The sequence below is a fragment of the Cryptotermes secundus genome, unplaced genomic scaffold (genome assembly GCF_002891405.2).
Source record: "Cryptotermes secundus unplaced genomic scaffold, Csec_1.0 scaffold354, whole genome shotgun sequence".
NCBI lineage: Eukaryota > Metazoa > Arthropoda > Insecta > Blattodea > Kalotermitidae > Cryptotermes > Cryptotermes secundus.
The window spans coordinates 314,812-330,739 of NW_019737392.1; the positions used below are offsets into that span (position 1 = coordinate 314,812).

The 15,928-nt window shown below is 37.1% G+C and overlaps 1 protein-coding gene across 19 annotated transcripts in view; it reads left to right on the top strand.

The window, feature by feature from the left end:
* The window catches only part of LOC111870292 (calcium-activated potassium channel slowpoke), a 201,517-nt gene that overhangs the window by 174,970 nt on the left and 10,619 nt on the right, over positions 1-15,928 (top strand). For all 19 annotated transcript variants that reach the window (XM_033753771.1, XM_033753772.1, XM_033753770.1 and 16 more), the window contains 5 exons: positions 2,189-2,360; positions 4,779-5,003; positions 10,179-10,362; positions 14,687-14,785; positions 15,444-15,580. In XM_033753771.1, coding sequence (XP_033609662.1) covers positions 2,189-2,360; positions 4,779-5,003; positions 10,179-10,362; positions 14,687-14,785; positions 15,444-15,580 — 817 coding nt within the window. The remainder of the gene's footprint in view (positions 1-2,188; positions 2,361-4,778; positions 5,004-10,178; positions 10,363-14,686; positions 14,786-15,443; positions 15,581-15,928) is intronic.

Genomic DNA, 15,928 nt, shown 5'->3' on the forward strand with positions numbered 1-15,928 from the left:
TACGCCACTCAAACACACGGGTCCGTGAGAGACACTCTTCCCCATACTGTTGTTGGAGTCTGTGGTGAATTTCAGCGGATGGGACGTTTTCTCCAATGAGGAATTTGATCACAATGCATTTTTCCACGCTCCACAGTACCTTCTGTTCATTCATCACTCTAGCAACTTCCAGACAGGACTGAACAGGTTCTAACCCTAACAGGAGGGAGGGTGAAGGTTGTGGCTTCACTCTCTCAAGGTCACACAGCTGCTGCGCAGTGTGGCTTGTTTACAAAAAAATCAGTCCCGGTGATATTTGAACCACCTAGTAGCTTTCATAAACATTGGGAGAACCCAGGAATTAGATGTGTGTGAAGCTTCAGAGCTCGGAATTCACATTTGACACTAAGCACTGTCTCAGTACAGGACTTCTTATTTTTATAAAGTGACAGAATTTGCCTTGGAATCACATTAGCCCTGTGAAGGTATTCACTTGGACCTCAGTATACAATCACCCAATTTACAAACACCCATACATATGAACAGCATAAGAGATGTTCCGATTTATTTAGTTTTCTGTGCATATTTGTCTGTGGAGGTGTAATATGCTCTTCAATATTCATTTATAAAGTAAACTACTGTGTACATACAATATTACAGGTTAAATGGGCTTTATTTATAAGCTCAGATACTTGGCTGTTACTAATGGCATTGTTTCGTATGGGGGGAAGAGTGTATTTCAGCTTAAGAATGATTCAACTTACAAACGTGACCCATTCATAAGTCAAGGTGCAAGTGTATTGCATTTTGGACTGATATTGTTTCAAAATTATTGTTACTATTATATCCTGTTTGTGTCATGATTGATTTAAAGTGGTCTTTGCCATAATACAAGCACTGTTGGGATAGTTAGTGAATTCAGATGAATGAAGTTGTTTGTTAATTCTGTTATAGCTTTATCACAAAAGGTAGCTTTCCAACTTATTTAGCTAGTTTTAGCATAGGGTAAGTAATACTGTGATGAAGTCAGATAAGTATTTTTCAAATAGAAGTTCCTGTTGATGCAATAAATGGTGTGATAATTTTTTATTATTTTATTGTTGTCAGCACAGTGTGAATCATGCATGGAGGATGTGATGAATTAACCTTTATTATAAGAAATTTCTTACAATGTACAACCATTAGAATTTTAACAGTTCTGTTTAATTGTGAATGCAAGATTTGTCTGCAGGTTGTACCCCCCATTTTATTGTGTCATATGTAAGAATGTGGTAGAACTACTTCCTCTTTAACAGATGGTGCAAATGATTTCTTAATATCTTAAGACTGTGACCGAAAGTGGTCAGATAAAGTTTAGAAACTGTCGCCGAGCACAACGCTACAAGGATAAAGAATCCTAATCTTGCTCCAATTCTTTCATCCATAGAACATAACTGAAATAAGTAAAGGATATGTACTCTGGATAGTGTCTTGACATAGGGTTAAGTGAGCAAGTTTGCTCAAATGGCAAGGCATTTGACTTTAATTTTTGACTAGCCTGGTTAAAATTTTGGCTAACAACAGCTATCCTGACTGAGCTTTTTAATATTTTTCCTTGGTCTCTTGGGGAAAATATTGGGATAATTCTTAAAATTAAGTTGCAACCAAATCCTTTCTATTTCATTTTCCATTATTAATCATTTGATGCTCTATAGTTTCAGCTTCTGATAGTGTTATTAAATGAACTGTACTGCTGATACCCTACTTAAACCATGAATAAAATAGAAAACTAACATAGATTTGATATATAAATCAGAATGCAGAGTTGTAGTAGGAATCCTGTTTGCTAAATTATTTTGCCAACAGGTTGCTATAAGCAGTAGGGTTCCTTTATGATTTCTGAATCATAGTTATATTAGATGGCCAGTCACAGTAGCTGAGTGGCCTAAGGCATGTACTATCTTCGCTTGCTTGGAAACCGGGATCGTGGGTTCGAATCCCACTCAGGGCATGGATGTTTAGTTTGTGTGTGTGCGTTTTTCTGTGTTTGTGTATGGGTAGAGGCCTTGTGACAGGCTGATTTAGAAAAACCGAAGTGAACGGAGAAGTTTAAGGAGGTAGGCCTAGGCCCACTGAAGCTGTAGTGCCAAGGAAAAAAAAAAGTTATATGAGATAGTTATTGGTTTATTAGAAAGCAATATCCGATTGGTAATGGACTAATCTGTTATAGGCCAACTTCTCGAGCCTCAGGAGGAAACAACATGAACAACAATGGTGGGTTGCAAGTTGGCATAGCAGATGATCAAGCAAAAGACTTTGACTTTGAGAAGACTGAGATGAAGTATGATTCAACGGGGATGTTCCACTGGGGGCCTGCTAAAAGCCTTGAAGAGTGCATTCTGGTGAGATTGTGATTCGGTGATGTTTTGTAAGAAAAGTGTTTCTTTCTTAATTATTTTTTTAATGATTTATCACTGACTGTCTCTTTGTAGTGATCAGCACCATGGCTTCAATATATGGGAACTCCTGGATGTGTTCTTTGTAGCCAGTTCTGTACCATCCATATATCTAAATTTGTCATTTATTTCATATAATATATTTCTGTCTCCAGTGCAACTTATTATTAGTCATCCTCCTTCCTCGCAGCATGCTACAGCCATATACAACAATCAAGTGTCTTCTGTCATGCCAAAATTGTTGCACTATATAGTATGTCAAAATTTAATATGGCATGTGAACATGATATTTCTTAATGAAAATAAATTGACCTTAAATAAATTAATTAAAACTAGTTAAAATTAATTGATATCCCAAAGTTATCCTTGTGGTCATCATCCATTCTTTTAATTGATATTTGTTTGAGGTCTCTTGTTTGGGATTCTTCTGTGCAGCATTCACTTTGCTGTATATATGCTATGTGTATTATTGTGTAGTTCTTAAAGATTTTGATGTAGTGTTATCAGTTCCGTTATGTATGCCCCCGTGCATGTAGGTTCTTCAATTGGTCTCTGTATGTAGACATTATATTCACTCATCACTCACTCACTCACTCACTCACTCACTCACTCATGGAACTGAGCCCTTCTTGAGAAGCCACCAATTCTGCAGCTACTCAAGAACTTCCCAGCATTTTATGGAGCCCGAAGGTTCGTTACTGTGTTCACCAGAGCCCCTCACTGATCCCTATTCTGAGCCAGATCAATCCAATCCATACCATACCATGCCATCCTATCTCTCTCAGATCCATTTTAATATTGTCTACCCACCTACTCCTTGGTCTTCCCAGTGGTCTCTTTCCTTCTGGCTTTCCCACCAATATCCTGTACACATTCGTCTCCCACATTGTGCTACATGCCCTGCCCACCTCATCCTCCTTGACTTGATCATTCTAATTATACTTGGAGAAGAATACAAGTTATGAAGCTCCTCATGTACTTTTCTTCAACAGATACAAAATTACATATTTTATAATATTTACATACATAGACCAATGAAAAAAACAATTACACAGGCAGTGTTATCAGTTTCGTTATGTATGCCACTTTTTCAGTATGTTTCTCACGCATGATACATCACCAGGGTCAGTTTGTCCTAATTTGTTTAAAGTTTGAATGCTGGCTCCTTATCACAGAGGCTTGTAGTCAGTCCCTAGTGACTTTATATGAGATTGTTCGTGGCAATGGAGCAGGTTTTTCTCAAGTTTCTTTTTTTAAGTTTTCTCCTCTTGCAGTTGGTTGAGGGGCTATGCTACAAGCCAGAAGGTTGCGGGTTCGAGTCCCAATGGGGTCATTGGATTTTCTTTCAATTGACATAATCCTTCCAGCCACACTATGGCCCTGGGGTCGACTCAGCCTCTAACAGAAATGAGTACCAGGAATTAATTTTCCTGGGGAGTAAAGCGCGGCCGGCGCGTAAGGCTGACAACCTTACCACCATCTATGAGCTGACTGTCTAGATAATGTGGGGCCCTCAACATCTCACAACCCTATGGGCCTTCATGGCCTGTTACAGGGATATCTTTACTTTACTCCTCATTTCATCATTGTTGCATATCCATCTGTGATTGCCCTTTGTGGCCTCACCAGACAGCACATTATCACATCTTTGATCACTTAGTTATGGGAGGGCCTTCATTTCTGACCTGGCACTTGGCTGATAGCATAGTAAGCAAGTGTTCTCATTTTCTTTTTGTTTTTTACTAATTAATTCATTTAATTGTTGGACTTTGAAACATCAGACAGGAACATAACTTCCACGGATGTTGGTGTCAGTCCAACAAGAATTTCCTTTCAGGTTCATTTACTTGTATGTATGACAAATCACCAGTACCGTTTTGTGTTATCTTTTTAAAATTTAGAGATTATGAGTATTATTGAACTTTGACACTGGACCAGAATATGATTCCTGCAAATAATCTGAAAGAGTTTTATGAAAATTGAGAATTGTTATGTGCACTGAATTTACAAGTGATTGGGCTGAAAGCAGCCATCATTCCTTTTCAATATGTTGTCCATGGATTACCCTGAGGACTGAAGGAAACTACGACAAATTTGTCACAACAGCTAACTTATGGGCTGGGGTACAAACCATGTGCTTCACATCTTCAGTTCATTCTTGTTAGTGCTGGCTAATGTGACCAGTACATGAAAGTGAAAGTGATGAATTTGTTACCTCACAGTTCTGCAGATTAGCTTAGAAGTGGTCCCTACAGATCACTACCATTTCACCTGCTGCAAAAGGTATGATGGTCTCTGTTCTAACTGTAAAATAACATTGTAAATTTAGGGATGGTATCTATGTCCATTTATGTTTCAATGCAGGATCGGAATCAGGCGGCAATGACAGTGCTGAACGGTCATGTGGTGGTGTGCCTGTTTGCGGATCCAGATTCTCCCCTCATAGGTCTACGGAATCTGGTGATGCCTCTACGAGCTTCCAACTTTCACTATCATGAACTGAAACATGTGGTGATAGTAGGCTCTGTGGATTACATCCGTCGAGAGTGGAAGATGCTGCAGAACCTTCCTAAGATCTCAGTCCTCAATGTGAGTACTGGGGATTTAGAAAAACCCTGCCCAAGGTTAATCACAGTTCAGTAGAAACTTGCCCATCAGCTGGTCACTAACAAAATTTATTGTCTCCAGGATTTAAATCAGCATATAATATTGGAAGAAAATTCAAGCCCCAAACATCTGGCAGGAAAACAGTGGTGACCCAGCTTCTTCAGTCTCCAAGAATTCCTATTTATTTATTTATTTANAACACAAAATACCCTGGTATCCTCAATCTCGTTCCTGTAAGAAAAAAATACAGAGTAGGGCAGTAGGCGTTCCTATAACATTACTAATATTAAAATCTACAAGTTAATTATTCTTGAAATATATGTTCACAAGTGATCAGAACTAGGATTGTGTGTACAGTATTTAAATTTTAAGTCATTACAGGAGACACAAAGTGGGTAATGGCTCCAGTTAGACAGTGAAGTGCAGCATACTGTGTGTGTGTGTGTCACTGAGTTTATGAACGGAATACGGAATTGTGCAGATTATTTCTAAAATTATAGGATTTGAGGTTCTCTTCAGTGGTTATCTTCTGAGATATGATGCTGTGTGCTCCATTGAAAGTTAACTGATTTGCAAAGCCTTGTTTGCTGCCTGCTTCATGCTGGTCTCATGCTTGGTTTACTCTTCATCCCTGAAGATGGATGCAACATGTTCCTCTGAAACTTGAGTTTATTTTCAGTGGACTACACAGTGTTGTATCCCAGGAGTTGGAACTCTTTGTTATTTCATTTTTCATTTCATTTCATTTTTATTATCATTCAACAATCCATACATACAGGTATTACAACCATTTGGATAAGGAAATTGTCAGATTCTCGTGCATATCTTTACAGAATACACTGTACCACCCTAATATAAGGGGTTTGTCATCTGAATAATATTATCTAGATCTAATTACCATTAATTTCATTGTCTTTATGCAAAATACAACAAATTAATCAGCTACATATTACATTTACACACTTGATGAATCAAAAGACATAAGTTCATCTACAGAATAAAAGGAATGTCTCAGCAAAAAAAGATTTTAATTCCTTTTTAAATGAGTTAAAATTTTTCCATTGTTTTATTTGATTGGGGACCTTATTATACAAACTAATTCCCATATTTATCACACTCCTCTTAAAAAGAGCTGTATTACAGTGCTGTACATGAAAATTTAATTTTTTTCATGTGTTATAATTATGAATGTCTGAATTTATTGCCATAAAAGCCTTGTATTTTTTGATAAAGCATGTCACCTCCAATATATACAGAGAAGGCAATGTTAAAACATAGTAATCTTTAAAAATTTGTCTACATGACGTGCGACTACTAATACCACTAATCACTCAAAGAACCCGCTTTTGCAATTTAAAATGCTTTTACTTTCCCCATCCCACCCCACAATAAGATACCATTTCTCATACATGACTCAAAATTCGAAAAATAAATGATTTTTATCATATATGGACTCATTATTTCTTTTAATATTTTCACCATATAAATTACTTTGCATAGCTTTGCTTTTAGAAATTGAGCATGAGCACACCATTTTAGGGTTTCTGTCATGTGAATTCCAAGGAATCTCAATTCTGACTGATATACCATTTCTGTATTATTAAAAACTATTTGTGGTCTTAACGGATCACTCCGCTGTTTTGAATGAAATGACATGGCAGATGTCTTTTTAGTATGTATTACAAGGTTATATTTTTGAAACCATATTTCTTATTCTTTCACAACAGTCATTATTTTATATTGAAGGTCAAGTTCATCTTTTCCAGTAATTAACAAATTGGTATCATCTGCATATAAAACCAGCTTTGCTGCTTGAACATTTTCTGTAAGATCATTAATGTTAATAAAAATAAAAGCGGCCCCAACACATCCCTGTGGTACACCATACTTCACTTTCCTACATGATGAATTATAACTGGTTTTGACACTGCAGTCAGTGTTTTTTGTTTCTACATATTGGATTCTGTTTGACAGGTAAGACCTGAACCACATATTTGGCACACCTTTTATGCCATATGAGTCTAGTTTCTCTAAAAGTATATCATGGTCTATTACATCATATGCCTTTGATAAACCAAAAAATAATCCTATGGCATATAGGCCGTTATCTAAGGCCTCCTGTATACTTTCAATAAAAGACTGCCTTGCTGTGTCAGTTGATTTATTCTTTCTGAAGCCATTTTGGGCCTCTGTTAATATATTATTTTGAATTAAAAACGGCATTAGCCTATTATACATCAGTTTTTCTAATATTTTGGAAAATGCCGATAAAATGGATATCGGTCTATAGTTCTTAATATCATGATATTCCCCTTTTTTATGCAGAGGTATCACTTTAGCTAATTTTAATCTATCTGGGAAGGTGCCTGCGCTCAAAGAGGCATTGAAAATATGAGCCAGTGGTCTTTTTACATAATTTATACATTTTTTAACAAGATAGTCTGGTATCTCGTCATATCCTGCAGATACCTTTTAGACTATTTGTTACACACTCTATTTCATATTCAGTGACTGGATGGAAAAATATGGTATTAGGGCAGCAGTTTATCCTTTGTTTCTGCCACTGTGGGTTTTTGTTATTATTATTGTTTTGACTTAAAAGGTCATCAACTATTTCAACAAAGAAATTATTTAACATATCTGCCACACTTTGCGGATGTGATATTATTTTTGTACCGCTAAACAGTTGGATTTTCTTATCACCCTTACATGACTTACCAACTTCATTTTTTATTAAATGCCACATAGCTTTCATTTTATTTTGAGACCTTGAAACATACTTATCATTTGCTATTTTTTTTTTGCTTATTTCATAACACTCTTATAAATTTTTTTTATATCTGGTGATATATTCCAGCATGTCCCTAGGCAGATTATGCTCTTTTTAAAACCCATTTAACAGTCTCATCCTTTTACCAGAATTTCTTATGCCTTGGGTAATCCATTTGTTTTTCCTTGTCATTTTCATATAAACAGTCTTTTTTGGAAATGCTATATTATAATAATAAAGGATCGTGTCCATAAAATCATTAAAACTAGCACTTGCATCTGAGTTTGAAAAACTCTCCTGCCATAGCTCCTTCTGCAATAAATAATTAAACTCCTGGATACCCTCTTTAGTAAACTGTCTTTTTCTGCTCATTCTAGGACCCTTCTCTCATCTATTTACATTAAACTTTAGTGTTTGTGCCAAATGGTCCGAATAACCCAAGTCCAATACTGATGATGTGCATTCCAAAACTTGCTTGTTTGTTACTATGACATCTATCTGTGTTATGGAATTCTTTGCGACCCTGGTTGGGGGTGTAATTATGTTGGCCAAATTATACAACCAAAGCAAATTTTTTAGTTCTCATACTCTTACAGTGTCATCTAAGAAGTTTATGTTCCAGGCACCACATAAAATTAGTTTCTTCTTTTTCAACTGCACATTTTGGATTACAACTTCCAAATTTTTTAGGAACATGTAAAAGTCACCATCTGGTGACCTATAAATACACAAAACAACTATTTTGTCCTTCAACAATTCCACTATGGACATTTCAAAATCTTTTTCCTTACCTAATTTTTGCAAGTAGAGTAGTTCTGTAGTTTGTACATACTCTTTTACATATATACATGAACCACCATGTTCATAACTAGTTCTACTAAACTTACTTACTAGTTTAAAATGCTCAATATTTGTTAATTCTAACTGATCCTACTTTAGCCAATGCTCAGTAAAACATAATATATCAACATTTTTTTAGGTCAGATTGTAATAAAACAGTTAGTTCCAGTATTTTATTTTTTAAGCTCTGCACATTATGATGGAGGATTTGTATATTATCTGCCTTTATATGAGTCATGTTTTTATTTTGCTGTATCCCATTCATAAAAAATTATCCCTTCTTTTAGAGGGTGGTTTTCAGAGTCTTCGTGATGNTCATGATGGCTATGTAGTGCTTTTCTATGAATCCAAATATTGGATGCTAACAAAGAAGAATTTAGAAGAATGGGGCAACAGACCTGTGATTCTTCATAGATGTCACATGATACAGATGGGTCATCGTAAATATAATCAATATTGGAGAGGAACTGGAAATAACAGATAACCAGTGTTACAGTATAAAACTCCCCCGCCCCCCCCCCAAAAAAACTTTAAGAACGTATAGAAAGAATGCCTGAAAATCAAATCTACAAGCTCCTCTGTTAATACAAACAGAAGGGTGAAGATGCCAGAGACATGGGACGAGAAGGTAGTAGGAACAGTTTTATAATTCTCTCAAAATTTATTTTTTGTGGTGGTGGTGAATATGGAGTTCTTCAACAAAGGCATCCAGTGGCTTGTTAACACTTGCCTATGGTGGCTGAATCTGATAGGTCTCTGATGATCACACATTTCAGGTTTCTGTTGAACCTCCCTTAGATGTACCAGTAAAATAAACCTTCCACTGGTAACACACGCAAATTCCTTAATAAAATGTTCATTTGTTACATCTCATTTTCTGCAATAAGAGAACTTTTCATGAATTGAATATGCAGTTTCTTGGGGTTGAAATCAAAATTATGATTTTGTACATAGTTGGATAAGTTGAGGAATGAGTGTTGAGTGGTCTTAAACAGAATTTAATTTTTGTCTTATACCTCAGCTCATTTTAATTTTCTGAACATTTCTGGAAACATTCTGTTGAACGATATTACTTGTATTTTAGATAGTGTCAAACCAGATTGTGTTGTCTTTCAGGAAAGTACTTTCTTAGCTTCCTCAAGTAGAACCTTATTTGGGGAAACTTAACTGATCTCACTTAAGATAGACTTCTTAAGGAAAAATATGAATATACATTGCAGACAAGAAAATAATTCCTGATAAATGTGTTGTAAAATGTGCAGTATGTGAATATGGTCAACTTATTACAAAAATTATGAAGATCTTGGAATAGTCGTGGTATGGTCTCAGCAGTCTAACTAATAGAAATAGAAATTAAATAATTATTAAACATCCACTGACTATTTATTTAGATAAAAAAATTTATAGGTCAGCTTAAGTTTATTATTTTTATCAACTAAAGCATAGAGAGTTAATTTACAGTGTTACATGTAGTATTATAACTTGTTCTTTGCATGCAAAGCATAATTTTTTTCTCAGTTATAAACAATAGTGTTCATATTTTTCAGGGCTCACCATTGAGTCGGGCAGATCTAAGGGCTGTGAATGTCAATCTGTGTGATATGTGTGTCATACTCTCAGCAAAGGTCCCAAGTAATGATGATCCAACGCTAGCAGATAAGGAAGCCATCCTTGCATCGCTTAATATCAAAGCAATGACCTTTGATGACACCATTGGAGTTCTTAGCCAAAGTCAGTATCACAGTCCTAACTCCAAAATATGCTTTGTATTAATACAGTAGTTTTTTTTTGTTGCTAGTGGGGTGGGACTAAGTCCCTTGTACTGCGGCCACTTCTGGCCTATTGTACCAGCCCAAGATGATAGGGGAGGGTGATTGTGGAGCAATTGGTGCAATGAAGATTGGCAGGGGAAACCGAAGTACTCAGAGAAAACCTGCCCCAGCGCCACTTTATCCACCACAAATCCCACTTGACCAGACCCAGGATTGAACCCAGGCTGCCATGGTGGGAAGCCAGCAACTAACTGCTTGAGCTATGGTGCAGCCCAATACAGTAGTTTACTTGACTTACAAAGCAGACCAGTTCTACAATCTGCATTTTCTGGTAAAATTGATAATGGATAAATGACAATAATTTAACACAAAGGACTTACTTAATATTATGAGATATAACAGTTCCATTCTTTTCAAATGCATAATAGGGAGGTTGTATTGTCTACCTCCCAGCTTATTTGGCCAGGAGTTGAGCTGTATATTTCATCACCCAAAGCACTTATTTAATTTTGATGTTATTTAAAATAAGAAATGTACACTAAAAGTGATGTAGTTCTCATTTTGATCTACTTTAGTTCACTGTATCCCTTACTTTACTTGAAACTTGAATCACAGTTCATCACATTTTTTTAAAAAGGGCTCATCCATTAGAAAGTGCATACATTAGAAATGAACTATGTACTCACACCAGTAACTTCTGTTTAAAACACTTTCAATTTGATGTATGATTAATGATATACACAAAAACACTGTCTGCATTCATACTTTTTTGTAATACTGGTTCTGATGCTAGGCTTTGTCAACAACACAATTTATAAGTGTGCCATATAATATTTCACCTGTTGACTGGTTCTATAAAGACATGTAAAAGATAAGGTAAAGTTGCCCCTGTGCTTAACTAATTAAGCACTATGCCACAAAGGAATGTGGTGGAGTTGATGTATAGATTCACATTTTCTTGACCTTGGCACTAGCTGGAGGTGAGTGGTCAGCTTCACACCTCAGCCACTTTACCCCTGGGGAAAGAGCCCCTGGTATGCTGTGGATAGGCGGTTGGGTGGACCCCAGAGCCAGTCTGGATGATGTGGAGAAGAGGAAATTTTTACCCGACTGGGACTCGAACTCAATCCCCTCAGTCATCCAGCCCATAGCCAGTCACTATATGGGCTGCACTACACAGCTACTCAGGAAGTCTGTTCCCTGTATTTCTTCTTTTCACTACACTTCGACTTAAGCTCCCATTGTTGTGTGCACAGTGTCTATCTTGTATTCAAATGCACTAAAACTGCTGCACATGCACACAGTAAAACTTTGACAATTCCGCTCTCATATAGTGGAAACCCTACCGTTCTGGCTCTATATTTTCTCAATAAAAATGTTTAAAATATCCGTACTCATTCTCGGATATCCTGTGTGTTACATTGCAGTAGTGTTTTCCCCTCTTCAGATGCAAGTTAATATTCTCACAGTTGTGGCGCTGTGTCCCAGATTGTTTTTATCCGTAGAAGCAGACGGGACGCCTTTGGAAGGATATTTTCTTCTTGTTCAGTTTGATATTCCTGGGAAATAATAAATTTTTTACATTGCAGAAGCCATGAGTGTCAAAGATGGTGATGACTCTGAGATCAGTTTTCTTCAAAGGAACAACACAGTGGACAGTAAATTCGTGAACTTCATGAACTCATTTTTTCCTGGGAGGGATCAGGAATTTTTCTTGGCTCTGCTGCATCCAGACCAACTCCTGTCCAGCATCCTGTCCAGTGTGGTGTCAAGGATGAGAATGGTGAAGCTATACCTCCACTCCCCCATACTTCTTCAGGTTGCGATGCTTAATTAATTAAGCCTAGGGACAACTTTCCTTTACTTTAGTCCTTGTACATGTTATGTGCCCAGCCCTGCAATTTCTTGGTCTAATAACTTTAACACTTAGCGAAATTTGACCCATAACACTCTATAAAGACATTCATCATCAAGATGACAGGTCCACAGTCTCTTCCAAAACAGTTCCTCCACTTGATGCGATCTAGAGCTTTCTCCTTCAAATGATAATATCCTCTTCTGTCCCCAAGATCATCCAGCATCTTCTTACGTCTTCTTCCTCGTCTTCTGGTCACTTCTATCCGCCCCTCTATCTTTCCTTCAATATCTTCTTTTAGAAGGCAGTTACCGCGTAAGATATGACCAATTCAATTAGCCTTCTGTTTTCTTATTTCGTGTAGGATATTCCTCTGCTCACTGACTCTAATTAACACTTCTTCATTTCTCACATAATCGGTCCAACTGATCTTCTCCATCCTTCTCCAACACCACATTTCAAAGCTTTCCAGGTGTTTCTGATCTACTGCCCTAAGTGTCCAAGTTTAAGCCCCATACAAAGCGATGCTCCAAACGTAGCATTTCACTAGTTTCTGTCTCAAATTTAAGTCCAATTTGCTGGTAAAAATATTCTTCTTCTTGCTAAATGCAGCTTTTGCCATGACAATCTTAGATTTAATTTCACACGTACACCTTCCATCATCTGTTAAAACATTTCACATTCTCCAGTTGTTTCTGGTCTATCTTTATTGTGACTGGGGTTGGTTGTCTCGAAATTTTCATTACTTTTGTTTTTTCCACATTCATTTCCATGCCATAGCACCTTCCAATTTCAATTAGTGTATCAATCATACCCTGTAGCACAGTTTCTTTCTTAGCCATTAACACAAGGTCATCTGCATATTTCACAGATTGAATAATTTGCCCTCCTAATTTGAAGTCTCCAAGCCCATCCAAAGCTTCTTTGGTAAGGAATTCGCTGTACAAGTTGAACAAAATTGGTGATAAACAGCATCCTTGTCAAACTCCTCTTCCAATCTTCACACTTCTTGTCTCCCCTCTGTCGAGTCACACTTTAACTTTCTGATCCATGTACAGTTTACTAACCAATTTTTTCTCTCTCCAATCGATACCTGTTTCCTTTAGGATCTGCATTAATTTGGTCCAATTTACAGGGTCAAATGCCTTCTGCCAGTCTATAAAGCAAGCACACAGTTCTGCATCTATCTCCATGTACTTACAATAAATGAGCAGCAAAACCAATGAGGGATTCAAAGTTAAGAGAATGTAATAAGGAAAACCGTGATTTTAATTAGGAATGTACAACTTGTAATAAATGATGTGTTAAAATTCTGTTCCCATAAGCTACTCATAATAAAAAGTGAACTCAAATAGAGGTAGACTGAAGTTCCTATGTTAAGGGGTTTGTTGCTGACTAGAAATTCTCAAGTGTTGATAGTTTCTTCATGACAGAAATCCATCACAAGATGCAAAGGTTTCATTGATGAAAATTGTTACAGTTGGTCCAAATGAACCACGTGTTCCTAAAAATCGTTGGAAATATAATATAAAAGAGTATAATAAAATGTTTGTGCTATGATAGTAATTCTAAAGCTGGAAAACTTATTTCAAATGCCATTACAGTCCTTCCCCTAGGGAATCTGATACTCTTGGAATTGAAAGCATCTGTCTTGATACATAAATTAGAAACCATGAGTACATAAAACAAAATACAGTGAGTGACAAAACTGGATACAATTATAAAACCGCAGAAGCTTGAAATGTGTGTTTGGTGAACCTGCATTAGGAAGGAGATTGCTCTTACATTTGCCACTATATACAAACATATTGTCATGAATTAGAGTGGTGGGGTTTGAATTGGTAATGGGATTTATTGACTACTTACAGATCATAACTACAAGTAACTGTAGTGCTTTCGCTAATTCACACTCACTCAATACAGTTCATTACAGCACATACTGAGTCTTATTAGTCTGCTGTGTTGTCACCAGTCATTGCCTGGTAACGGCTTTGAACAATAGATGTTTCTCTTGCTCTGGGTTCCTGAACTATCCTTATGCCTCAACTACCAGCTTCTAACAGCAACAGCTCACAAGGACTGTACTGCAGTTCTCTGACTGCACACTAATTCACCAACCAACCCCTTACTTCCCTGCACTGCACTGCACTCATTCTCACTAATTATCCTGCTTATAACATCTCAGCTCAGACCATAGAAAACACCGTTCCACTGTTGCTGTTCAATTGTTGCTTGTTAGGAATCTGTTGCCTACCAGTGAGCACTGTTTACAGAGTCATTACTCAGTAACAGATGTACATGCTACAATATAAAACTTCTATGTGTATGTTCTTATAAATCTGAAGCATTCATATTTCATGTCTCATTTTTAATAATCTGAAAACATTTTTGGGGTGTTTTTATTTAGATTTGTTTGTCTTGTTCCCAGCTGCTGCAGGAGAAGAGGACACTCTGTCACCAGTTGGAAGTCCTATTGTACTGCAGCGTAGAGGTTCAGTGTATGGAGCCAATGTGCCTATGATCACAGGTGTGCCAACTTTATAGCTTAGAACTTGTAGGAAGAATTCTGTTATGCACTTTCTGTGGGTAAGAGACTGCCTGATGGAGGTGTATCAACCAATATTATTAAAGAAGTTGGTGGAGAGAGTTCCTCAGGGCATGTAGCAAGGAAGGGGGAATGCAAGGAATGCATAGAAGATTTTGGTGGGGAAACAGCTTGTAAAATGGCCATATGAAAGAGAAATAATATGACTGGAGAACAACATTAGCATTTGGTAGGTCAGCAAGTTATAAGGGTGTGCAGGTGGATGGAATTATCCGAGGGTCATGTCTAATGTATTAGACTACACTATGAAGACATGAGATGCAGTGGATGTATAGATCCATGCATTGTTGGCCTTGGCTGTAGTCGGAGGTGAGTGATCAGCCTGACGTCCCGGTCACTTTACCCCTAGTGGAAGAGACTCTGGTACCCACTGGATAGGAGGCTAGGTGGACCACTTAACCAATCTGGATGACATAGAGAGGAGAAAAATCTTGCCCCTACCAGGACTCGAAATCTGACTTCTCAGCCGTCCAGTCCATGGCCAGTCACTATACAGACTATGCTATCCTAGCTCATTCTGCTACCAGTATGTTGGTATATTAAGACAAACTGTGATGCTATGTGTGTTTTCTTTTTCCAGAGCTGGTGAATGACAGCAATGTTCAGTTCCTGGATCAAGATGATGATGATGACCCAGATACGGAACTGTATCTGACTCAGCCTTTTGCCTGTGGTACAGCATTTGCTGTCAGTGTGCTGGACTCACTCATGTCCACAGTAAGTCATTGCTCACAGAGGAAATCTCTCTTTGCACCTTTATTTTCCACTGTGGAATTGTGAACCATTTTTATTTTATTTTCATGAAGTAACTCTGGACTTGTGTTATGTTTCTGGCACTCTTTCAAAGTTAATTTTTTATCTTCTCTTCATTGTTCCTTTATATTCCACTCTAAAGATCTTTTTAAATGAGATACATTAGACATACATGCATATTAACAGAAAAACAATAGACATATAATAATCTAATATTTTGTCACGTGATGGAGTGACTGTAGATGTTGTTTGGATTGGTAATTGCATTTATTGAACAGCTAGAGATTTAACTAAAAGTAACTGTAGCACTGA